The 26,406-nt window shown below is 45.7% G+C and overlaps 1 protein-coding gene and 1 pseudogene across 6 annotated transcripts in view; one reads left to right on the forward strand and one right to left on the reverse strand.

Annotated features, from left to right (window-relative positions):
• The window catches only part of ascc3 (activating signal cointegrator 1 complex subunit 3), a 160,933-nt gene that overhangs the window by 132,969 nt on the left and 1,558 nt on the right, over nucleotides 1–26,406 (reverse strand). For all 6 annotated transcript variants that reach the window (XM_085421971.1, XM_085421975.1, XM_085421970.1 and 3 more), the window contains 2 exons: nucleotides 21,863–22,013; nucleotides 19,098–19,675 (listed from right to left, as the gene is read on the reverse strand). In XM_085421971.1, coding sequence (XP_085278097.1) covers nucleotides 19,098–19,675; nucleotides 21,863–22,013 — 729 coding nt within the window. The remainder of the gene's footprint in view (nucleotides 1–19,097; nucleotides 19,676–21,862; nucleotides 22,014–26,406) is intronic.
• Nucleotides 10,538–18,560, forward strand: LOC146658367 (histone H1 pseudogene; annotated as a pseudogene).

Genomic DNA, 26,406 nt, shown 5'->3' on the forward strand with positions numbered 1-26,406 from the left:
ACGATCAGGATACGGATGATGCTTGCTCTGAAATGTTCTGATTTGTTGGACCCTCATGCGATCACTGATGCTGATGTTGCTACTCAGGGTTTTAACAATCATTGTCTGGAGATATTAAATTCGGTGGCACCTATGAAGTCTGTCATTGCTGCCCGGAAAGAGCTCATCCGTGGATAAATGATGACATAAGGAAAGTCAGAAGAATCTGTAGGAAAGTAGAACGCCTTTGGAAAATCAACTAAACCTGAAGTTCACAGGCTCCACCTTAGGAAACTTTGGGTTTCCCTTCACGAAAACATAAAAACAGCCAGATCAGGATATTTCAGCTCAGCTAATCTCATCAAATAAGAGAAATTTGGAGGTGCAATTTGAAACCATAAACTCTATTGTTTTCCCCGTGGTCCACCCAGTACCCGTGACCTCTAAATCTGAGAGTGATGACTTTCTAAATTTCTTCGTGGATAAAGTTAATAATGTCCGTAAGAGCATTGGTTCTTCAATACTGTCTGTTTGTGTCTCTGGTCCACCTCCCCCTCATTTACTGTCAGTGTTTAACCCAATGACCATACATGACCTTTCACTCCTGCTGGATACAATGAAAATCGAATAGTTATGCCTATAACTTCTGTTCCCTGAAGGAGATGAACGAGGTACAACACATAAGTACGGGATATCACGCCCTCGCGTGTCCTGGCTGAAGAAACTTTATTCATGCCTTTAAGGCAGATGACGTGTGATGACACGCGCATGGCCCCGCCTGCACATATAGCCGCTGTCATCACAGTCATCCCTCAGTTCGATAGCCGCTCTTCACCGAGCCAAACTGCTCAGTGGGGCCACCTTGTGTTGTACCTCGTTCCTCTCCTTCAGGGAACAGAAGTAGACATACATGTTCCCTTTCAGTCGATTCACTCAGTACAACACATCACCACATCCTTAGTGAGCGGTAGACCCAGCAGAAAGGACAGCATGAGCCACCAAAGGGGCTGTAACGTCCAACCGATAAAACCGCGCAAAAGTGTCCAGTGATGCTGCACAAATATCAGCTACAGGCACCCCTTTAAAAAGAGCCCATGAGGTTGCCACCCCCCTGGTGGAATGAGCTTTCACCCCGTGGGGCAAAGCAAGACCTCTGGTGCCATATGCCAGTGAGACAGAGCTCTACCTCTATTTGGATTAGCGAAGCAGACAAACAGCTGGTCACATAAACGCACACTCTGAGTGCGCTCAATGTAGGTGCGTAGCACACGCACTGGACAAAGAGAATGCATCCTCCTCTGCTCCTCAGATGCAAAAGGAGGGGAGCAAAAGCTCAGCAACTCAAACTCCACTGAGCTATAAGACGCAGGCATGATCTTGGGAAAATAGGCAGCATTTGGACGCAATACAACCTTGAGACCATCAGGAGAGAACTGTGTGCAGGAGGGATGCACAGAGAGCGCATGAAGGTCACCCACTCGCTTTGCTGAAGCCAAAGCGAGAAGTAATGCAGTCTTATATGAAATTTCATAGCCACAGACTCAGTGGGTTCAAACGGGGGCTATAAAGGGCCCCCAGCACCAAAGACAAGTCCCAAGCAGGGACACTGGACTTAAGCACAGGTCTCAGCCGGTGAACCCCTTTCAGAAAATGTATGGCAAGGGGATGTGCACCTGGTGTCACCTCATCAAAGCCAATATGACAAGCAGATATAGCTGCTAAATAAACCTTAACTGTCGAAAATGAAAGGCCCTTATCCAGCAGCTCCTGCAGGAATGTCAAAACATCCACAATAGAGCACTGAAATGGGAGAGTGTGGCAGTCCTGGCACCATGTAAAGTGTAAAGTGTGCGTGTTAGTCCCCATAGGGAAATAGTTCCTCTGCATTTAACCCATTCACCCAGTGAAGCAGTGGGCAGCCGCCAGTGCAGCGCCCGGGGAGCAGTGTGTAGGGACGGTACCTTGCTCAGGGGTACCTCAGGGTAGCCGTTCAGTGGAGTCGAACCCCCGACCTTCCGATCATGGGGCCACCACTCTACCTACTGAGCTATCCCTGCCATTGCTCGAAGGCTCACCATTTGTAAGCATACAAGCCTCTAGTAGATGAGGCCCTAGCGCTCTGAATTGTCGCTTTCACACTAGGTGGCAAACCCTTAGCAATCAAGTTTAACCTCTCAGCAGGTAAGCATGAAGGCGCCACAGATCCGGGCGCAAATGAACCACTTCTCCGCCCGCCTGAGAGAGGAGGTCCCTACGGAGAGGAAGCTGCCAAGGACTTGCTGCTACCAGGCTGATTATCTCTGCATACCACGACCGTGTGGGCCACCAAGGGGCCACTAGAATCAGAGAGAGGGAATGCCGACGCACTCTCTCTAGAAGTGGAGATATCATTTCCACTGGGGGAAATGCATACAGGAGCACGTCTGGCCATTGGTGCGCTAGCGCGTCCAAGCCCAAGGGTGCATCGTGGTCGATTATGGAGAAGAACAGGGGGCAGTGAAGCAAAAAGATCTATTTGCCCCTTGCCAAATAGGTCCCAAATCTGAGCCACTATTAAAGGGTGTAACCTCCATTCTCTCACCAGAGGACCCCCTGGAGAGAAGGTCCGGCCCCAGGTTCAGGTGGCCCGGGACATGGGTGGCTCTTAGAGACAGAAAATGAACACCATAACAGCAGAGAGTGAGACAGCTTCAACAGGGGAGGAGAGTGTGTTTCTCCCTGCCTGTTTATGTAAGACACCACTGTTAAATTGTCCGTCCTGACTAAGACATGCTGGCCCTTCAGGACTGGACAGAAATGCTTTAGAGCTAAGAACACTGCTAACAGCTCTAAGTGCGGACCAGATCCCTCGCACCCTTGCACAGCGCTCCCCACCCTCTTAGGGAAGCATCTGTGGACACCACCTTGCGAAACAACACCCTCCCGATCCGAGAGCCCTGATGCAGCAGCCTGGGCTCCCTCCAAGGACGGAGAGCTAGCATGCAAGACGCGGTTACCTGCAGCCTCCTCCGGAGGTGACGCGATGCACACAGGCGGTGAGAGAGAGTCCAGTGTTGAAACGCTCTCATTTTTAACAGTCCAAGTGGCACTACGGCGATCATAGATGCCATCATGCCCAACAAACGTAATAGCGTCTGGAAACGCAGTCTGCGTCCCAACTGAAATTGAGCGAGGCAGCGATGAAACGCGGCCACTCTGTGCTCCGACAAACGTGCGCGACTGGAAAGCGAGCATATTTCCAAACTGAGAAAAGAAATCTGCTGACTCGGGATTAGCGAGCTCTTTTGAACGTTCACAGAGAACCCCAGTGTCTGAATGTGTGACAGAACCAGCAACAGCTGTGTCTCCGCCTGCTCTCTGGAGCAAGCTACGAGAGCCCAGTCGTCTAGGTAGACTAAGATGCGGATGCCTCTCTCTCTGAGGGGCGCTAGCGCTGCTTTGGCACATTTCGCAAAGGTGCAAGGAGCGAGCGACAGCCCGAACGGCAGCACTAGGTATCCGTAGGCTACGCCCTTGAATGCAAACCTCAGAAACTGCCTGTATTTCGGGTGTATAGCCACATGAAAAAAAAGCATCTGTTAGATCGATTGTTGCAAACCAATCTCCCGGGCCGACCGCATTCAAGAGCTGTTAGCATCTTGAACCTGTACGTTTGTAGATACGTGTTCAAGACTCACAGGTCGAGGATGGAACGAAGCCCTCCCCCTTTTTTCGGAACAACAAAATAACGGCTGTACCAACCTTTGTCTGCTTCCGAAGTGGGGACCACTCGTATTGCTCTTTTCTGCAATAGTGCCTTTATTTCCTCTCTGAGTATCATCACCGCCTCGGTGTTGACAGTCGTGTTTACGACTCTCTGGAAACGAGGCGGCTTGACCCGGAACTGGAACCGGTAACCCATGGCAACAGTTCGCAGCACCCACGGAGAGGGGGCGCAAGCACGCAACTGAGGGAAGTGAGCAGCCAGCCGGCTGACCTGCAGCACCGTCGGCAGGGCGTTGTCGCCCCCCAGTGTGTCTGCAGGGGACTGCATCACCTGCCCGACCTGGCTCATTCTGCCTGCAGGCTGAGCATTTGTGATTGTTTGAGAATAAACAACACTCTTTATTGATTGTAACATGGGAACATGTACATTCATACATTTTGTTGGAGGCACCTTTTCTGGGGCACAACAATGAAAAACAGCGGGAACACTCGATGTGGTCGCCTGAACATTTAACACACCTGAACAGGGAGTTACCTGAGGCATTTTGTGTGCAGGGGTTTTGTGCTTGGGAGACAGTGTTAGGAAAGTGCAGCGCCTTCTGGGGCTGACAACCTGAACAAAACTTAAGCGGCACCTCTTGGGTGGCAACAGAGGGGTAAAAGCAGCATCTCCCTGCTGCTGGACCCCTTCTCCACTCGAAACCACAGCTAGGAGGGCTGAGGCTTCTTCCTCCTGGGCGTCGGTTCCCGCCGGGGGCCCGAGGGTGGACCTTTGCTCCAGGCTGACTGGCGTGGAGCTCGGGCCGGAGGATGTGCTCTCGCTGGCGGCACACCCACTTCAGCAGTGGGCACCAGTCTCTTGCCAGTCGGCAGAGGAGCGGCGGGCCTGTGAGAGCTGGCTGCGGGCTTGGGCTGACGTCTGGGGATGATGTCGCGCAGAGCTTCCGTCTGCTTCTTCCTTCAGATCGAATCTAGCCTGAATGGCTTCAAGTGAATGTCTGAATATCCCAGCTGCAGACACTGGTGCGTCCAGATATACAGCCCTGTCCCTATCTGGGACGTCAGAGAGGGTCAGCCACAGGTGCCTCTGCGCCACTACTGTCGAAGCCATCCCTCTGCCAAGGGAGAGTGCTGCACAGCGAGACGCACGGAGGATGTGATCTGTGGCAACTCTGACCTCGTTAAGAAGAGGTGCCAGCGGGCTGTCATCAGGAATCAGCGATCTGAGCTCCGTCAGGCACATCGCCTGGTACATCTGGAGCATGGTGACGGAGCTCATGGCGCGAGTAGTGCCGGCATGAGCCCGATAAATCTTCTCCAGCTGCAAAGCAGAGAATCTGCCGTACTTGGACAGCAGAGTTGCGGGGCCGCCGACACCATGGTTATGGGACGGGGTCAGATAAGCAGCCAGAGACGGCTCCATAAGGAGTGGGTTAGCTAAGCCAGCCCCCTCGGCGCCGTCCAATTCCATGGACTGTCCATAGCCGGGCATAGTGACGCAGGTAGACAGAGGTTTGTCCCATGATGCTGTTAGCTCGCACACAAAGTCTGGGAACATGAGCTGGCGGAGGAGAGGGCCAGTCACATGCAGCTTCTCAGCAGCACGGCGAAACAGGGAGAAAAGAGTGGCATCATCGTGGCCGACCGGCGCAGCAGCAGCGGCACATTGGGCCGACAATGAGCTCTCCTGCTCATCCTCTGACAAACCATGGATGTCCAGGCCGATGTCCAGCACATCATCGTCTTACTGGGGAGCGCTGCAGAGTTCAACCCAGGCTGAAGCCCGTCAGCGCTCCTGCATGGTTCCGGCTCGTCATCGGCTAACCCATCAACATATTCCATGTGGTCAGCCCAGCTAATTGCGGGGACATCAACCAGATAATCCTCGTCTTCAGACTCGGACGAAGCCAGGGCTCCAGACTTGGAAAGGAGAGGGTCATGCTGTGCGACAGCCCAACACTTTTTCCACAAACATCAACCGTCTTTCCAGGGTCGAGATTCTTACTCTGGATGGCATTACCTTGGCCTCCAGTAACACTGTGAGGAACCTTGGAGTCATTTTTGACCAGGACATGTCCTTCAACGCACATATTAAACAAATATGTAAGACTGCGTTCTTCCATTTGTGCAACATCTCTAAAGTTAGAAATATCCTGTCTCAGAGTGACGCTGAAAAACTAGTTCATGCATTTATTACTTCCAGGCTGGACGACTGTAATTCATTATTATCAGGAAGTCCTAAAAACTCCCTGAAAAGCCTTCAGCTGATCCAAAATGCTGCCGCAAGAGTCCTGACAGGGACTAGAAAGAGAGAGCAGATTTCTCCTGTTTTGGCTTCCTGTTAAATCCAGGATTCAAAATCCTGCTCCTCACATACAAGGTCTTAAATAATCAGGCCCCACCTTATCTTAATGACCTTGTAGTACCATATCACCCTATTAGAGCTCTTCGCTCTCGCTCTGCAGGCCTACTTGTTTTCCATTAGTACCTACTCGGATCGACTGTTCACAGTTTTCGGGGTTTTCATTAGGTCATAGTACTTGGTACCGGGTACTAAAATAGTTCCTGCACAGCCAGGATTCCAAGCGATCCGAGCAGGTACTAAAATGTGATGTTGTCAGACCGCATGCTAGCAACTGGCTCGTCAGTGGCGTCACTCGATGAGACATGAGAGAGTCTCATGCACAAAAATCAAAACCACCATTTTTGAAACCCGGCGATGAGGGAGATGGCTACAAAACCAACGGCGTGGTCCCCGAGTGTGACGAAAAGCCACAGAGCGAGCAGCAGGTGTATCATCGCCTCCACCTCCATCTTTGTTCTATGGTTTGTGTCGTATACCAATTACGTCACAGGACACTCGGCCGCGTTGCTATGACGATGACCACGCATATTAGGTGGTAATCAGCTGTAATGGAAAACCAGTTGATAATGGAAGAAGTCAACATAAGCTTAAAATTATAAAGATGTAAAGTTTCTGAGATATCTCCCTGCTACTGTACTGAACTCCCCTCACTATGAAATGACATGACCAAATCTGTATGTAACTAAATGGCTTTGCAGTCCGCGGTTCCCGCCTGCACTCAGCACCCACCACAAAATGTCAGCAATCCAAGGTCACCAATGAGAAATAATAAGAAGCGAGTTTCTCCATTGTTGGCTTTAATGCCACAGAGTGCAAAGCCTTTAAACTTTAGTGTTGACTTTGGAGTCACACAGAGGTAGATGCATAGAGAGCCTGCAGGTGCACTCTCACAGTGTGTTTCCGTGTGTGTCTCTGCTCACACACACACACACAGCAGTCTACACCTGAGGATGTCTGTGGGAAAGTTGGCTTCCAAATGTCAACTACATGAGAAACATTGGAAGCAACTGGAACCAGCTGAAGTTGTACAATTCTGACTCTGTGCTAAATTGATAGAAGGGCTGTGGGGTAGGGGCAGATGAAAGCCTGGACATATAAGTGAAGTGTTGAAAATCCACAGGCACAAAATGGTTTCCTGCTTCATATGAGAATGTGAAGAATAGCAAATTAGAGGTTCAAATAGGGTGAGAAACAGACCCGTGCAACGAGCAGCCTAATCTGCTTTACACAGGAAGATGTAGATCCAAACAAACCCCAAAGCTGCACAGCAAATCCCTCACACAAAAACTTACACTCCAGTGTTTGGACATTTAAACAGCTGTCACTCTTCAGGGCTGCTGTTTCACCACGTCATACAACGCTTACGTCAAAAATATAAAATACAAATATAAAAACACGTGCTGGCTAGTCACAGGAGCACGCTCAGTGAGAGACTGAGATTACCCATAATGCACCACAGAATGACACAGCAAATCATCTCAGTATTCTTGATATTTATTTATAATCACCTCTGTTAGTCCTTGATATTTATTATTGAGTGATCTGTAAATATTGGTGCGATTTCTTACATTTGAAAATTCTGTAACATATTGCATTGTTTAAATAGTTCGTCTGTTACTGTCCTGGAGCAACTGTAACCCACATAATGTGCTTAGAGATTAATAAAGTATTCTGATCCTGGTTCACTGAAGTTCACTGAGAGACAACAGTTCCCACTTAGACTGAGGTGGAGCTGTCTGTCAGCGGCAGAGCTAAAAACTAACTGAGGGCAGTCTTGATGCTCAATCATCCAGGCAAGAAAGCCCACAAAGGTTGATTCTGTTCATCTGGACGTGGAGCTTTCAGACTGCAGAGAGCTGAGGAACCATTCTCCAGCTCTCTGTGATCACTGGTCATGACAGTTATACAATTATTGCATATTATGATCCTGAACCTCACAGCCACTGCTGCTGGTTTCAGTCATTGTTTAAATGTCCTGCTTATAAGGCTGGAAACCTGCAGTCAGCTGGGACTGAAGAAGTCAGCTGATGAGTGACGAACGTTACTCCAGATGAACAGAATCAACTTTGTGGGTAAATGAAGGTTAAAACAGTTTAGCAGACACAGCTGTGGTGTCGAGCTCAAGTTACTGCACTCACAAACCTCGTGTCCACTCTATGCTTTATGCTGTGCTGCACTTTATGCTTAAAGAACATCAGCTATGCTGATTATTTTGTGACTGTATGCTTTCCAGGATGTGGATAATGTTTCCATGGAGCAGACGTTCAGCACAACAAGCTGCTCGGTCAAAGTCTAAACTCTACACAATAGCACACAAAGTCTTTGCAGTACAAATTTAGTCACATCCAGATGTTACTGGTCTGACAATGAGACTCAGAAAAGAAAGAAGCACATGACTGAGGCGGACACACAGCTCCGCCGCTCACTAACAGCTCCTTCATGTTCATGTTAGGAGGAATTTAAACGTGTCCGTAGAGCTTCAGTTTCATCAACACTGAAGTATTAAACAGTTTTGTCCAAGATAAGCAATGACCTGAGAGCCTCCATCGTTTATCATTAACACAGTGGCTGTAAAATACTGAACCAAGGCAAAGTGGATTACAGACACACAGAGAACCAGATGTGCAGAGCAGAACCAGATGTGCAGAGCAGTGGGTGCACCACAGCTGAGTCCAGAGCATGAGATAAAGTGAACAGCAGACCAACAGGACGGGCTTCAGGCCTGCACAGCACAGCTGAGGATGCAGAGCTGCAGGCTGATGTGTCGTCTGGTTGTAGCCAGCTGCACGGCTGACAGTGACGTTTCTATATTTTAACTTTCTTAACTCTTGTTCTACAATAATGAAAATATGTGCATGTTAGGTATTGTGCTGTTTGCTCACCCATTCATTTATTAGTAGGTTGTAAAATGTATCACCACGATCGATGGTGAAAATGAACAAGTTGACTAAGAAAGGACTTCTTCACCAACACTGGTGTAGCTGCAGAGGTAAACATCTTCCCTGTGATGCAGCCGAGTTTGAAATTCTACTGTGGTGACGACCCTGAGGCAAATATGAAGAGGCGCAGCAGCACGCAGTGATCATTCAGCTGCTGACAGAAGAAACACAGCTGATGGCAGTCACTGCTTTTACACTCATCCTGCTTTTCCCGAGGAACACTTTGCTTTTGTTCCTTAAACTGTGAATATAAGTTCATCACTATCTCTAAATACCTTTGTATTGATGCAACACTTTTCCTTCTCTTGGCTTCAGAATAGACAGCTGATGGCTAACAGCACGGCAACAAGTGCACCCCTGCCACACTGAACACACCAGCACATCATCTGCATCACCGCTGAGCTCAGGTTTCATTTCCACTCTTTGTTTTCATCATCGTTAAATCACAGAATTCCAAAAATATACGTTTGATTTGACAAAGTGAATATTTACAGCCATTTTCACACCTACAGTGTGTTTACTGTGGTCATGTTCACGATATGAAGGAACAGCACTGGAGTTAAACTGGAGCCGACACTACGTCTCCAAAGGGTGTTTGTGTCTGCACTCAACGAAGAGGAAGAACAGACCACACAGCCCTGGTGTGAACACGCGTATTCATTATACTAATCATTTAGATGATTTCACTGCAGAATCTACTAAAAAACAAACACCACCAAACGTGCACTGAATGCATCGTTTCTTTGGCACCACAGTCAAAGATGTGTTCAAATACCTGTGGACAGAGAGGGACTGAAATGTCCTCGACCTGTGACCAAAGAGAACAGCAACACAACGAAAACCTTACAACAACAAACACAATCAAACCTTGAAATCCCTTTGACACCTACAGCTAAAGCTCCGTGTGTTCACAGCTCATATCCAAGCACACACCAGCAGCCCCAGTAAGAGCCTTGATATGGGCAAAGGATCAAAGCAGTTATCAGGAAAATTATGGATACAAGTGAAAGACAAAAGGGTCCACATCCTGTTACCTGGTGAATTTACTGTAACACTGTTGCTATCATTTTCTAATAGTTCTAATCAGTGTCCCAGGTCACACGGTGGGAAAAACAAACCCTAGTCAGGCACTGGCAGCACTGGTACATCTCTCCTTATGGTCTTAACTGTGTGCACATTAGGCTCCTAATATTTCCAGGTCTTTATTGCCACTGAAGGTCAAAATGTACAAGTCTGAAATGTGCAGAGGTAAAGGCCAAGTATGGTTTAACAGCCAGGACATGATAACTCCAGTGCTGCTGAAGGTCAGCGTGATAGAATCAATAGATGTTGCACAACAATAAACATAACAGTGGGAGAGGTCAAACTTCACAGAAATGTAGTGATGAAAGCATCACAACAGTCTGTCAGGTTTATAATCAAGCGTATGGATGACCTCCAAGCCTGCTACGAGCTGAGCACCGTGCAGGACGACATGACAGCAGATGGTGCTTTAGAGGTGGGGTTCGTACTAGATGGTCTAGGGCAGGATGATGCATGTCCTATGTTAGATTTGTATTGTTGATTGTCATTTATGCTTAGAAATATTTACTTATATATGCTTGGAGTTTTGTAATTAGTTGTAGATTGGTAGAGGTTTTGATCCTTGATAGTCTGCAAACTTTGTGTGTATTAGACAGCACTTTGGGAGCATGAGAGGTCATACCGTGTCTTATTGTTTTATGGTAGGATTAACGTAGCTACGTCTGTTCTAGTCTAGGTGCTCTTTGTTTAGATGAACTGCAGGACTTCCTCACCGTGTTATCTAGGATGAACCATCTAGGGTGAGGGGGAGGCTACCCTCTTCCTGACCAAGGATGTTTGACCATTTGATCAGCAATCCCCACACACACACACACACACACACACACACACACACACACACACACACACACACAGGCAAGGTACTCTTTGTTTGTATGTAGACGTCGTATGTTAATGAACCTATGCATATTCATGTAACCTCAATAAAAGGACAGTGTATGGGAGAACGGACGAGAGCTACTGGGGTCAAGCGAAGGAACGGTGCCTGTCCGGTTCTCTCCCGTGCACGAGAAACATGAGGAAGTTTGCCTACTTGTGTCTTGCTTGCAGTGTAATTATATTGTCTTAACGTTCCAGCGAATAGGTTTATGCTACAAACCTATCATTAATTGGTCCTTCGATGCCAGAGCCCTGGAATCGCGTTCACCGAGGGGAGGAGGGACACGCTGAAAGACTGACGTCAGCCAGGAAGTTCCTGTGGATTCGCTGTATGTCTTTTCTCCTCGATGAATGGCGATTGGCGGGATTCGAGGCTGATATTACACGCTAAGCAACACCGAGTAAGTTTAGAGTCCAACTCTATAACTGTACGTCTTCGCCGCTCAGTGGGGCGTTGTCCGTGGCCGCTTAGTGGGGCTAAAATTCGCCGTCTAAGTGGGGCGATGTACAAGGCCGCTCAGTGGGGTTTTTTGTACAGAAGCATTAAGTCGCAGAGTTGCGCAGTTCGAACTTTTTTTGGTTCGCCGTCTTAGTGGGGCGAAATACAGACCGCTGTGTGGGGTACTGTAGTGAGTTCTCCACCGCTCAGTGGGGTGTTGAGAAGTTCCGCGGGGTCCAGATTGTGCTGGACAGTAGGCCTATTTTGTGTTGTTGTCATTGTCGTCGTCGTTGTTGTTGTTGTTGTTGTTGTTGTGTGTGCGGAGCAGAACATGTGGTCTGTGACACCGACTGTTGTTGTTATCATGGGTTTCTAAGCAACCAAGAGTGAGTCGGAGGGAGACAGACGTTTGTGCTGGACTTTGCTCCTGGCAGCACAAAGTATTTATGTAAAAAAGAGAGAGAGCGACGGCTCCACAGCTGCGCGGGTTCACGCGAGCGCGGTCACGCGGACCTGAGCCGTGCGGTTAATCGCAGGCTTATAAATGGAAGAGATTAAGATGTTAGAAGTTTTCAGAAAACACACCAGCCTTGGAGAGCTGTGGAGAAGGCCAGCCCACATCAGCAGCACTTAAGATATGCTCTGGTGAATGGCTTTCCCCCCACCCCTTGCTGACACAATGTTTATTCTTTAGCTTGCCCTGATCGACAGCAGCCTGTGTGCCAGACCATAGATTTAATTGAGGTGGATAGTTGTTAAAAGTAATCTACATTAAGCTTGTGGTTGCTTAAATTCAGTACAATGACATGTGAGGTGAAGTGATATAGATAAATATTTAAACTCATGAAGTGCATAGAGGCACTTGACCTGTGTGGAAGACTGTCGTCTTATTATGAGCCATTGTTGAGATATAGAGCACATCTGTGAAAACAACTAATATGCTCAACCCTGTATGAAACATCTAAAAATACATGATGGAGAAGCTGTGTTGAATATGTAAGTGTAAGACTTTGCCACTGTGGGCAGAGCAACTACTGTGTGATGTCGCGTTGCAGTTTTGTTTTTGTTTTTTGAGCTGATGAGCAAGCTACACATTATCAGATCAAGAGCTGTCTGAGAACTACTCAAAGAGAGGGAAACAGAGAGTGTGCAGCGTTTCCATGAGCAGTTTTTCTGCACCTTGACTCGTGTGTGTGTGTAGCATCAGCATCATGTTTTTGTTTATTTGTTTTGTTGGATTAAAAATAATTAAATAAACTGGTGATCATGCTTATGGATCACCATGGCACATATCTCCAGCCATATGATTTATTTATGCAGATGAAAAAGTGAGTGTGAATGTGTCTGACATCACAGTGTTTTTGTGCACTGTGCAAAAGTGATTGCCTCTGATTGTGAGTGAGAGCGGTGATTTTGCAGACCACCAGCTATTGTAAAAAAAAAAAAAAAAAAAAAGAGACAAATTACTACATTGTAGACGAAGAGAAATAATCATAGGAAAAAGGTTTTGTGTTGATCAGCCGAAAAACAACTACAATGTCATTTTCTGCTTTTAAGAAAGGATTGTTCACACAAACACAGACAGAGAGAGAGAGAGAGAGAGAGAGATGTGTGTTGATTAAGCAGTGATGATAATAATGAACATGTTTTAGTTTGTCACTTTCAGGTGAAAAGCAGACCTGTATCAATTTTCCACATGCAACAGTCGGAAGAAAGTTATATTTTAACATCATTGGAAACATGCAGGCCAAGTTTCTGGCTGACTTATTTACAGTGCCATGTGTTTCTCAACCTCACAAGCGAGCTCACTCCTCCCTGAAGATAAGGAATGACAGCAGCAAGTCCTGAGCACAAAAAGTCCCAGCAAAGGTGGATAAACAGCAGCAGAAGAAGAAAGCAAACCCATCTTCCTGTCTGATTGGTTGAATTTCACGGAGGGGCGAGCAAGAAGGCAGCATGTTGAAATGCTCAAAAAGGACTGAGTGACTCGGGCAAGCCACATGCGGCTAGCGACATGAAAGAAATGGACCCTTCATGATGCGTTCAACGTGCCAGCGCTGTGGTGGGAAAGGCTCCATCATAAACACGCCCTGCGCCCTGCGCCGAGGTTCAGGCCAAGAAGAAGAAGACGATGACTTCCAAGCCCAAGAAGGTCGGCCTCAGCGTGGGCGAGCTGATTGTGAAAGCCGTGGCCGCTTCCAAGGAGCGCAACGGCCTGTCTGTGGCCGCTCTCAAGAAGGCTCTGGCTGCCGGAGGCTACGATGTGGACAAGAACAAGGCCCGTGTCAAGACCGCCATCAAGAGCCTGGTGGCGAAGGGCACTCTGGTGCAGACCAAGGGCACCAGGACCTCCGGATCCTTCAAGATGAACAAGGCTACTGAGAGCAAAGCCAAGAAGCCCGCCGCGGCCAAAGCCAAGAAATCGGCAGCAGCTGCTAAGAAGTCGCCCAAGAAGGCAGCAGCAGCACTTCAGCTACTAGACAGGACAAAGCTGAAGGAGAACTGCCGGGACTGTTGAAGAGGGAGAGGACAAAAGAGTGAGAGGACAACAGAGTGAGAAGACTAGGTGAGAACACATAGGAATTATTTAATGTGGGAAATCAAAATTTGGGTTAGCAAACCTGGGGAAAAGAAAACTGACTGCTTAAGTTGGAAAATTGAGACGGAGTCTGAAACATTGCGAAAATAGAAACATATACAAAATCACACACACACAAGCAGAACATGCATTAACCCTACTAACAATTCCAAACACAAAATGACTCATGAAGACTCATAGCACATTAGTTAAGAAATGATTAAATAATAGCAGAGAAGTGTGTAGGAAAGGCAGCTTTAAGAACATGCTCTGCTGGAGATGCAGCTCCACAGACATGCATTAGACCTGCCTAATAACACAAACCCATGCAATGAAAATTAGCTTGTTATCTTTCATCAGTGTTACAATAGTGTCAATTTAGCAGACACTTGTTATCAAATACTGAATTTATCCTAAAGAAAAAAATTGACTCTACAAGTTGCAGGACAACAATTTAACTTTTGTGGGAAAAAAAAAAAAAAGATCCTGGTTTGACCAACCAGTGATCAGACAATAAATTTAGTGTTAAAATGGTAAATTGGGAGAAGCTTCCTGCTTGATTGAGGCAGCATAAGTAATTTACTGTATGAGGGAAATTGTCTTTTGTGATACTATTTTGAACATGCTTTTCTGTCGTCCTGTCAACTTAGTGGGTTAATAGCTGATATGCAAATTAGTTGATCGTTCTTAGATTAATGAAAGGTGACTGAATTCTAGCACGAGTGAATGAGATGTGTTGGAGTTTGTTGTGTGTTGAGTGGAGACTCTAAAACACTGAGTTTCCTGCTTTGATGTGCGAGTGAATCCTGTATTTAGATACACAACTCTGAATACGTCAGAACAGACTGTTTTGTGAAGTGCATGACAGCATGTCACATGTTTTATGATGAAGGGAAAAAGGAAAAATTGAATAAAATAGATCTGTGGCTTAAATGAGTGAAGAGCACAGACCGGGTGATTAAACTCATAGCTAATATGACATTAGGGTTATGTTGTGTGTTGTGCAGCTGATGGTTGGTTTGGAGTGAATCTAGCTGATGATTTTTCTTTTGTTGTGAAGTTGAGCCTGCCGATTAGTATGATGGTATGATAAACCATGCTAATGGTATGATTTACCCTCCTGAGATGAGGAGCTTGTGTCATGACTTAACAAGGCCTTTTTATTTTGATACTTTCACAGTGCACTGAGAGTTTGGTTTGATAATCTCTGTTATTTTTTATTTTTCATTTTTGAACAAGCACTGATTTTTGCTTGTGAATTTCTTTTCTTTGAGCAGATCTGCAAGTCGGGAATTAAAAGCGTTACACGTCGTCAAGAAAATTGTTGCAAGTGAGTTTCTCCACATTTAAAATGGGTTCAGGAGAAAGCCACTTATTTGGGACAATTAGGAAATGAGAGTCCCCCCCAAAAAGGATTCAACGAGGAAATCCAGTCTAAATTATTTTTCTTTTTGAAATAACGTCGTTTTGCTGAGCGTGGAAACGAATGCGATGATAATTTCCACAATTAGCAAAAGAAGGAACCACTGAGTGAATGAGTAAGAATTTTAAAATATCTGACTGACTGAACATGATTGTGTGAAGCTAACCCCCACCTGACAAAGGTGCAGATGAACCCATGTGTTTCCTTTTACAGGAGCAGAAAGATGACAGCAACACTCGAGGTTGCATGATGATTTAACCTTTTAAATGCCATTTTCTGTGTCTGTGCATTTATCAGGTGTGTTATTCATAGGCTTGAGTTGCTCACAGAGATAACTGTGACAAAGTATGCATACGCCTGCGCAAGCGCTAATATTTGCATTTTCTTTTCTTACAGCATGCCAGTTCTTCATGTGAATTGATGATGCGATTTATACCAGGACAACTGGTTGATGTTTTTTCCTACTACAGGATTTCTGGGTTTATGTGTGAGGAAAACTGTGTTTACAGGTTATGAGTGGTGATGCTGTTGCATTGTGTTGATGGGAAAATGTGAAGGTTACTTTGATAATGTGAATAACCTGTGTGAAATTTCCTGTGTTGAGAACTGGTGTTACTTCTTTCCACAGCTAGGGTTGACTTTATGGTGTTTTTATGGCACCTCTGGAACCTGTTGACCTGTGTCTGACCTCTGTCTGACTACAGTCAATGTGTATTGCTAATGTTAGTTTCTTTGAGAATGCTGTGGAAGATTCAGCTGAAACGGACAAGTGACATGAGTAAAACAAATAAGAGATACAGTGTTTCTGGGATAGTTTGATATGGGCTCATTAGCTGGCCACTTTTGAGCCCATAGTAATATATAAGTGGAGTGACTTTGCTTAAGAGCAGTCACCGATTACATTAATGTTGCCTGAGTACATGGGATGATCCATGTCTGAGGCGACTTATGAAAATAATTGTAGTTTACTGATTTGAGAAAACCTGCACATGACACTTGTCTTGCTGATGTTGAATGCTTCTTGTCCTTATGATACAATTGTTTACAGGTATGGAGTTTGATTTTACTTCCAGATTTTGTTTTCCAGGCCATGATGGTGTGTATGCAGGCTCCTGGGAGAGCCAGGTGTTAAGCAAACTTGATATGCAAAGCACACTAACATTTTCATTGCAGGATTATGGGTCCAGGGTGGTGCTGCTCCAGGGGAGGAGATGCCCTGATGTTGCCTGGGATATGATCTAGCTAATCTTTTTCTTTAAGACTGGAATCCAGGTTTGGTGAGTTGACGCATGGGTGTGTCCATGCGTCAAGAGGAGGGGTCCAAGGATTAACATTAAACAATGTTTTTTATTATTGTTGCAGTGATTTGTGTGATTAGCCGTTTATTTACAAATATTAAACCTATGCAAGTGGTGCATCCATGTTCAGATGAGGCTTTGATGGCCTATAAGTGAAGTTCACTGAACTAAAGAATGTGGTTTGATGATTGTTGACATGCTCTCCAAATAGAAGTTTTTCTTCTTAGCAAGGAAATACAGGTGCAGCAGTAATCTCCTGAGAAATCTTCAGAGGCCCAGTGAGAAGCGTGAACCATTCCAGGCATAGCTGACAGCCAGGCAGTGGTTGAGGTCAAAGGTCAAGCTGGTTGGGGCCCATCATGAAATCAGACCTTGGAGCCACAGCAAGGACCATGAAACTGCCTGCAAAATAGAGGAGAGGATCGTCCACAAGATGGGAGCTGAGGCCAGGAGAGAGGCTTCAGGAGGATCAGAGATCATCTTCAGCACAGCAGACATCACACAGAGAGCTGTGCTACTGAGCTTCCAGGAGATTTTAAATAAAATGAAAGATTCAATATTGACGCTGAGGAAGACAACTAAGGTGTACGACGTGCTCTGCCTTAAACCTTCAGCAGCGTTGGAACATGAAAACTCGTGGGATGAGGGGAGCGTGCCAAGCTCCATTGACAGCGCAGAAGGAGTTCGAGGATGACATCATGATTCTGTGAAAAGCACAGGAACCAGAAGCTATGGTGGTGATAACAGCAGTTTCCTATGAACATCACCTAACGCTGTGCCACTGTACTGTGCATACGATGACACTCTGAAGGCTGCTGGGATCATAACAGCAGTAAGATGACGGAACCCAGCACCCTTTCCACAGAGAGCTTTTTCTGCAGAGCGTGGACAATTAAGGAGTCATAAATATCCCCCTCACAAGACGAAGGTCTGAAGTCAGGTGATGGGGGCTGGTAAGAGGCCATAAAACTAGAGTGCTGAGAGGTCTGCAGCTTGGAAATAGCTGAGACCCATGTTGACGAACCACAAAACCAACTAGTATGTTTGAATGTCTATTCTACATACATTTGGACTCTGGTCCTATGGACAGTGATGGAAACAACTGGAAGAGACATTCATGACGCCCTGCAGAGCTTAAACCACTCTGCAGAGAGACATGTGATTTGCACACCCGGAGGAAGCATCACCAAGCTGAGATGTTTTTGAAAATGTTACTTTTTTATTTTCACTATTAAATTAACAATTTCTTTGTTTGCTCGTAAGATGCAGTTTGCCATGAGATGAGCTCAATGAATGGGGTAACTGCTAATACATTTATTAAACTGTGTACCTTTCAGTAATTTAGGGTGATTTGACATATGCTGAGTATAAAAAGGTTTGCATTGAAACTGTCAGACATGAGGTATTCATACCTGGGAACTTTTCAGGCATAAAGGTCAAAAAGGGGGGAAATGTTAGATTTGTATTGTTGATTGTCATTTATGCTTAGAAATATTTACTTATATATGCTTGGAGTTTTGTAATTAGTTGTAGATTGGTAGAGGTTTTGATCCTTGATAGTCTGCAAACTTTGTGTGTATTAGACAGCACTTTGGGAGCATGAGAGGTCATACCGTGTCTTATTGTTTTATGGTAGGATTAACGTAGCTACGTCTGTTCTAGTCTAGGTGCTCTTTGTTTAGATGAACTGCAGGACTTCCTCACCGTGTTATCTAGGATGAACCATCTAGGGTGAGGGGGAGGCTACCCTCTTCCTGACCAAGGATGTTTGACCCTTTGATCAGCAGTACACACACACACACACACACACACACACACACACACACACACACACACACACACACAGGCAAGGTACTCTTTGTGTATGTAGACGTCGTATGTTAATGAACCTATGCATATTCATGTAACCTCAATAAAAGGACAGTGATACGGGAGAACGGACGAGAGCAACTGGGGTCAAGCGAAGGAACGGTGCCTGTCCGGTTCTCTCCCGTGCACGAGAAACATGAGGAAGTTTGCCTACTTGTGTCTTGCTTGCAGTGTAATTATATTGTCTTAACGTTCCAGCGAATAGGTTTATGCTACAAACCTATCATCCTATTCCTGAGTGTTTGCAAAGTCAAGTTACCATAACAACCAGTGTAGACGCTGTAGCACTGGTGAATCTGTACAAACAATCTGATTGGTCCACATGAAGAAACAGTGCAGACAGATATTAAATATGACAGAGGCACTGATTTCTGATGATGTGAAGATGATGTGTGAGGATAAAAACAACCCTGAAACACCAACTTCAGTCAACACTTCTGCATAAAATGAGTTCCTTACTTTCCAGTGACTTCTATTAATGCGCATGTTATATATTGACCTAACCTTCAGGGTTAATACGAACAGACCAGTGGTACAGACCTCGTTCTGCAGCTCATCGTTGCTCCTGTGTGAGGCCAGCATTTCAAACAGAGACGTGCACAGCTCCTCTGGGTTGGATGACATCATGTTGCCTCCACACAGATATTTATCTACTTCTGTTCTAAGGATGGAGCCATCCCCCGGGGTCAGGGGGCTTCCTGTACTGGACGGAGCCTCTTCACTGATGCCCTTCTTGCCGCTCTTTTGGTTGTTGAAAAAGTTGATGAAATCCAAGCTGGCACTCTCTTCCTGGATACCGGAGAAGGGCAGCCCCTCCAGTGGGTCGAGTGTGTAACCGTCATGTGAGAAAGCAATGTTGCGCCCAAAAGCGGCGCTTCGGTCCAGGTTGCGGCAGGAGCGTTGGCTCTGGATAAAGTCTTCGACTCGGGAGTCACCGAGCAAAGCCACCAGTCGACCCACAGAGGCGCAGGACGCTTCAGCTGCCGATGATGGAAAGGGACCGAACATGTGTTTGATGGCCCGAGTCTCCTCTGTACCAACGTGGTCTTTGTTGTGGAAGGTTTCAAACAGGAACACGGCTGCGCTTTCACCCACCGCCTGACCGAGTTCAGAAGCCACTGTGGAACAAGCACATGCACACCACAGTTAGCACTGCAGCGTTATGCACAGAATTTACAGTTAGGTCCACACATGTTTGAACAAAAACACACTTTGGTCATTTTATATTTGCAAGAACCAAGAGTTTGTAAAGGCATCGAACTCTGACTGCAACCCAAAATAGGTTTCCAGACTCGAGACGAACTGAAGGTAGAGACACCTGTAAACATGCAACAACTGAAGGCAACTGCAGCAAAGGCGTGGCTGAGCTTCTCGTGGAAGCAAACACTGCACCTGGCTGTAGACGCTCCCAACTGCAACAAACCTGCACATCCAACTATTCGAAGCACAGCTGCCAGTTCTACCCTCAGCCTCCTGCCTGAGTTATGACACTGACAAATGGTAAATATCCTGTATTTCTGTAGCGCTTTTACTAGTCCTTTACACGTCCAGTCATCCACCCAGTCACACACTGGTGACTACAGTGGCAGCTACATTGTAGCCACAGCCACCCTGGGGCGCACTGACAGAGGTGAGGCTGCCGGACACTGGCGCCACCGGGCCCTCTGACCACCACCAGTAGGCAACGGGTGAAGTGTCTCGCCCAAGGACACAACGACCGAGACTGTCCAAGCCGGGGCTCGAACCGGCAACCTTCCGATTACAAGACGAACTCCCAACTCTTGAGCCACGATCGCCCAAGATTGTGGCACAACTACATTTTCAAAAACCCCGACCCGAGGGTTGAAGTCACTGAGATTCGAACTCATCAAAGCTGCCCCGTTCTCGAGTCATTGCATTCACAGACTTGGGTGTCCACGCTGCACTGCAATCAAATCAACTGTTCGAGTATACAGAAGTAAAACTCTAAAAGTGTGTCACTGTCCAGAAACCCATGGATGTTCCTGTACCCGCCCCAGAGAAACACCAAACTCTACCTTCTACATGAACTCTGTTATAATGTCAAGTCATAAAAAGCCAATAATGCCAGGAAAGAAGGACGCAGTCACTAATCAATCGACTCATTTAAATGCATGATGTTGTTCAGCAGTCACATACTGCCAGCAGTATCAGTCGACTGGCTTCAGCTGTTAGCATGACCGGAGCTTCTGTCAGTAACGTCCACGTGAGGTTTATAACCCACAGGATTCATTAAACACTAGCTGCCCTGTGAGGAACGGACCTGGTTTCCTTTTCTTCCTTGAAACCCAGTGTGGCCCAAACACTGGCAGAAAGGAGAATTTCCATCTTAAGGGAAAATGGATGTAATGATTATCATTTTAATGATGACGATTATTAGGATTGCTGCAACAATCACCTTTACCCTTTCTATTACCATTAGCTGTGCCTAGACAGCAGCACTGCTTTATATGGCCATTAAATCTGTGCACAGCACTATTAATAGTGCTAGAAAGAGTCGGCAGCTCTAAGCAGGAAAGGCCAAACACGAGCTAACTGTTCCTGCACCTCATTTAAATATTATTCCAAACAATTCATACTTTAGCAGAACTGCACTTAAAAAAAAAAAAGAAATGCAGCATAATTGTCCAATTAGAGGAAAAAATGTCAAAAGGACAGAGGCAGACTAGAGCAAAGAAGGCTGGAGAGGCAAAGTGAAAACAGATGAAAAGGATTTAAACCAATTAAAACGGCCTTAAAAAAGCAGCAGCTCGTGGTTGCACGTTACAAACACAATGGCTGCTTTCATCCTCGAGAGCATCCTAAGAACAACTTTTCATTTGGATCTAGTCACACAGTTTGAGGGCAGCTCCAACACACAAACGAGCACACACACTGTTAGTCTGACTGGTGAACGGTGAGCAGCCAATCAGATCCTCGCAGGGTTTCCTCAGAGCTCAGTAACACATGGACAGACTTTAACTCTGCCATCAAACATGCTGTTTGGTTTGAGCTGCTCTGTGTTTGAACCTTCACATGGAAGACGTGTGAACAGTACAATAACCACATGATCACATTAACAGCTGATAGAGTACAGCCATTAAAACTACCTGCAAAATCTTCCATGTTGCTTTTGCAGAGAATTCCCCCAAATATAACCTACCAACACTGCATGATGTCATTTTGGCCCCGCCCTTCTTTATTCAGGGTTTTAATGAGTATAAACAGAAACAGGCATTGTGAGGTTTTCATGAACGCTTCTCCAGCTTCACACAAACACGAGTTACAGCTGAGGTGTGCCTCCTTACCCATCTGTTTGGCTGCCAGGAGCAGGCTCTTCAGCTCCTGACTGGCAGCTTGCTGCTGACTTTTGTCCTGATGCTCGGTGCAGAAATGGACAATCTTCTGCCACGTCAGGCCCTCTCTGGCAAACAGCTCCTGTCTCTTCAGACGCTTGGCCTAATGAGTCACAGAGAGAGATGCAATTACACTTCAAGAAGAGCAGCACTCACTGCTCTGATCACAAGTATCTGGAAATGACCACCTTTAGTTAACAGCACTTAGCCTGTGCATTACTAACAACACTGTATTTCTAAAGTATTTCTATTATATTTCACTGAGCATATGAGAACCTATACTATTAATTACACAGGCCCAGTTTACTGACTGTGGGCAGGGTTCATCAACAGAGACTGAATCATGGGTCCACTCCCACGGTTCACTGTTTGAACCTTTGTCAGTACGAGGTCGACTCACCTAAAAGCCGATGACACTGTGAGTGATATGGAACAGCTCTGTTTGTTTTCATGCTTACTGATCAGTAGAGCTGCCACGATTAGTCGACTAGTCACGATTACGTCGACTATCAAAACCGTCGACGACTGATTTAATAGTCGACGCCTCGTTTGAAGCTTTGTAAGATCCCAAAAGACGCAGGAATAAGTAGCAGGATTTAAGAGTGTAATAACGGACTGAAACAGAAGATGGCAGCACTGCATGTACAAGGATGCCAGCTGCCGTTAAACCCAGAAGAAGAAGAAGCTGTGTCCCAGAATTCATAGCGCGGCCCAGCTCAGTTTCCAACAATGGCGGCAGCTAGTAAGTTTTAATGTTACTCTTATTATTCTTTCTGCGTCACAAAATAAACGTTTAACATATTTTCAAAAGCGCTCCGACGTTTTCGGAGATGTCTGTTACCCACTAGCTCGATAGCGAGCCGGGGGCTAGGCTAACTAGCGCCGTGAGAACACCGGACTCCCGGCAAATCGTTTTCAAACCCACCGCCGTCTTTCGCTACTCAGGTTAAACATGATATATGAGTCACTTAGATAACTTAACAATGTTATTGTTTGGCTTTTTTTTAGTATTTTATTTGTTCCTGAGTAAATCGGTTTGGCTGAGATTAAAGTTATAGTTTTTACACAGCTGAATAAACATCAAGCAGACAGCTGATCATCAGAAGTGTGAGATGCTGGAGAATTTACTCCGGTGTCCTGTTATATTTTAGATAGCAAGGAGTTTATTAAACTTCAAACAATCTGCAGATTTCATTAAAATGTAATAAACTATCATCTTGTCTTTATTTTTAGTTAGCACCTTAAACACTTAAAGCTGTAAGCTAATGATAGTTATATAAGAGCAGATGCTGCTGGTGCAATAAGCTGTACGTTTTACGTCCAATGGATGATGATCTGATTAGTCGACTAATCGCAAAAATAATCGGTGACTAATCGACTATCAGAATAATCGATTGTGGCAGCCCTACTGGTCAGTGCTGATCTCATTTACTGCTAATATAATGCTCGTTGTTTCTGCTTTTTCACTGACACCAGAACAGTGCAGTTCACACGTGTCGTGGACTCTTCATGCACGCTCAGCGCTCAGGAGGTCAGAACAAGCATTAACATAACGACTCCGTTACAATCAGCATCTGCACGTCTTCCAAAGCTGAGAGATAATGTTGGGCTGCCTTCAGCTTGCTTTTCCACGGAGAAACACTTTCTGCTTAGAGGATTTAACGAGAGCTTAGCTAGCTGAAGATCAGTGGTTGAATAGCATGCTCAGTTTCATTTTAAACACAAGGAGCTGATCTAAGAAACTACTACAAACTGAGAAACATTACAAACAGTAATGCTGACTGGCAGGGAAAAGGAAACATGGACACAAATATATGGAAGTCATCAGTGAGCAGAGGACAGGAAGCTGGCAGGTAAAGGTGAGCGTACAGCACCTCAGCTGACCTCGTTCCTCTAGCAAAGTACTTGATCCTTATTTGTTTCAGTAAGAAAAGATCCCGTATCCTAAATGCAGATGGGAAGTATGAAAATAGCATCTTCACTGCAGAAAAGACGACTTTTGTTTGTAGGTTTAGTTGTTAGAAAAAGAATCTGCAAAAACTGGTTTATGTTTTATTTCCAACAGCAGAAATGACAAACATTTCCCTGCTGTGTCAGTAACTTTGTATTCTTAACCTCTTCTGTCAAGTCTGGGATACATGACTGCTCGCCACCAGCAGCAGGAAACTTTGTATCCATTCAATAAAAATTAGGGTTGCTACTCTGAGCCATCAGCAGCCGCTCAAAGGCCACGGGCCACCTCGTCTGCAGCAGAGCCAACAAACAGAAGCCACAGAAACGTTTGGGTCACAAACAGCCTGTCACAGCACAGCTACAACATTTCTGTCATATGACAAACATGTTGAAATCACATCAGCTGCTTGATATCAAATATGAAACATTCAATTTTCATTACAGATGCTGAGCTTTCGTTTCATTTTACTACAGATATATTCAGCCTCTTGTTTGTCCCAGACTTTTGTCCAGTCTGAGACCACAACAACATGTCAGCTTGTCCTGGGCGATAGTTTCAGCCTGTACTACAAGATACACAGTAGGTGCCGTGTCAAACTTCCACGCCCGTGTAGTTTTACATAGTTTTTCTCCAACAGGGCTAAAAAAAGCAGCAGCTCGTGGTTGCACGTTACAAACACAATGGCTGCTTTCATCCTCGAGAGCATCCTAAGAACAACTTTTCATTTGGATCTAGTCACACAGTTTGAGGGCAGCTCCAACACACAAACGAGCACACACACTGTTAGTCTGACTGGTGAACGGAGAGCAGCCAATCAGATCCTCGCAGGATTTCCTCAGAGCTGATGGACAGACTTTAACTAACACTGGAATACACCATGCTGTCAAACATGGTGTTTGGTTTGAGCTCATACATGTTATACTGTAGTGGAAGGCTGCTCTGTGTTTGAACCATCACATGGAAGTCGTGCTCTAGAGCCCCACAAGCTCTTTTAATGGATTCATTTACTTCTTCTGAGAATTCAAACTCTACAGTTTCAGCCGAGGAAACAACTTCTTCGAGCACAACAAAAGAACAGTAAGATTTTTTTTATGTGAAAATCTAAGTATTAAGAACTGCTTGCATAGATAATCAGAGGGTTAGCAGCAGCTAGGTGATGTTAATCAAATGCACCTGAATAACATCAACGGTGCCTGAATAAAAGCACAGGTGTGGCAGTTCACTGGTCTGAATCATTCAGGTGTGCTCGCACAAAACCAAGAAGAAACACTGATCTTAACTGTTACTGCCCACTGATCTGTGAAGGCATTCCCAAACAATCTGAAGTCCATCAGTGGGAGAAATTATTCATGAGTGGAAATCAGAATCAGATTAATTTAATAATCCCTGAAGAAATTATGTGAATGCTCAAAACAGCTGTCAATCTTTCCCCAGCAAACTCAACCCAAAGTCAGACGCTGCAGGGCTGAGAGAAGCTCAGAGAAACTGTGGGACAGAGCGCAGCATGTGCACACACAGGCTGAACAAGCATGGCTGCTTTGGAGGGAGTGCCGGGAAAAGCCTCCTCTCTCTACATCAACAGCACTTAGATTTGCAAATCTGGGATTTTCTTTCCTCTGTTGCAGCGAGTTTCTCGTCTCAGACTGATAAATCACATGGTGGGTGTGTGTGTGTGTGTGTGTGTGTGTGTGTGTGTGTGTGTGTGTGTGTGTGTGTGTGTGTGTGTGTGTGTGTGTGTGTGTGTGTGAGAGCATCTTTGATGGAAACAATTTGGACAGGTGGCTCGAGCCATCTGCTAACCAGAGGGTTTGTGGGTCGATACCTGGCTTCCAGAGTATCCTTGGGCCAAATACTGAAGCCTAAGTTGCTTCTGATGCGTCCGCTGCACACTAACACACAGGAGCACAAAAGAAGTGCTTGTATGAATGTGTGTGAATTTCTATAAAGTGATCTGGATGGAAATAAGAACACTGGTGCGCATATTTAATGAAGTACTTGTTTTTTTACTTAGCAGCGCATTAATGTTACTGTGCAAATATTAATGAATGAGCTCCACCGTGCTCAGACAAGGCCAACGTGGAGATGTCTGGTGAAGACCTAACACAGAATACTTATTTTAACACAACTGTATTTATGTAGGGCCAAATCACAACAACCACCACCTCACGCTGCTTTATACTGTGAGCTAAGACCCAACAATAATACACAGGAAGTCCCAGCAATCAGACAACCTCTATTAGCAAGCATTTGGCGAAAGTGGGAAGGAAAAACTCCTTTTAACAGGAAGAACCCTCCAGCAGAACCAGAAGCAGGGAGGGGCGGGGCCATCTGCCACGACTGGTTAGGGGTGTGGGGAGGAAGACAGAGCAAAACACAAACTGTGGAAGAGAGCCAGAGATTAATAATAACTAATGATTAAATGCAGAGTGGTGTATAAACCCAGTGATTGAAGAAGAAACACCCAGTGCATCATGGGAAGCCCCCCACAGCCTAGGCCTATTGCAACATAACCAAGGGAGGGTTCAGGGACATCTGATCCAGC

Source organism: Rhamphochromis longiceps, linkage group LG11 (assembly GCF_057381845.1).
Source record: "Rhamphochromis longiceps isolate RC_006_pf linkage group LG11, R_longiceps_female_GT1.1, whole genome shotgun sequence".
Lineage (NCBI taxonomy): Eukaryota > Metazoa > Chordata > Actinopteri > Cichliformes > Cichlidae > Rhamphochromis > Rhamphochromis longiceps.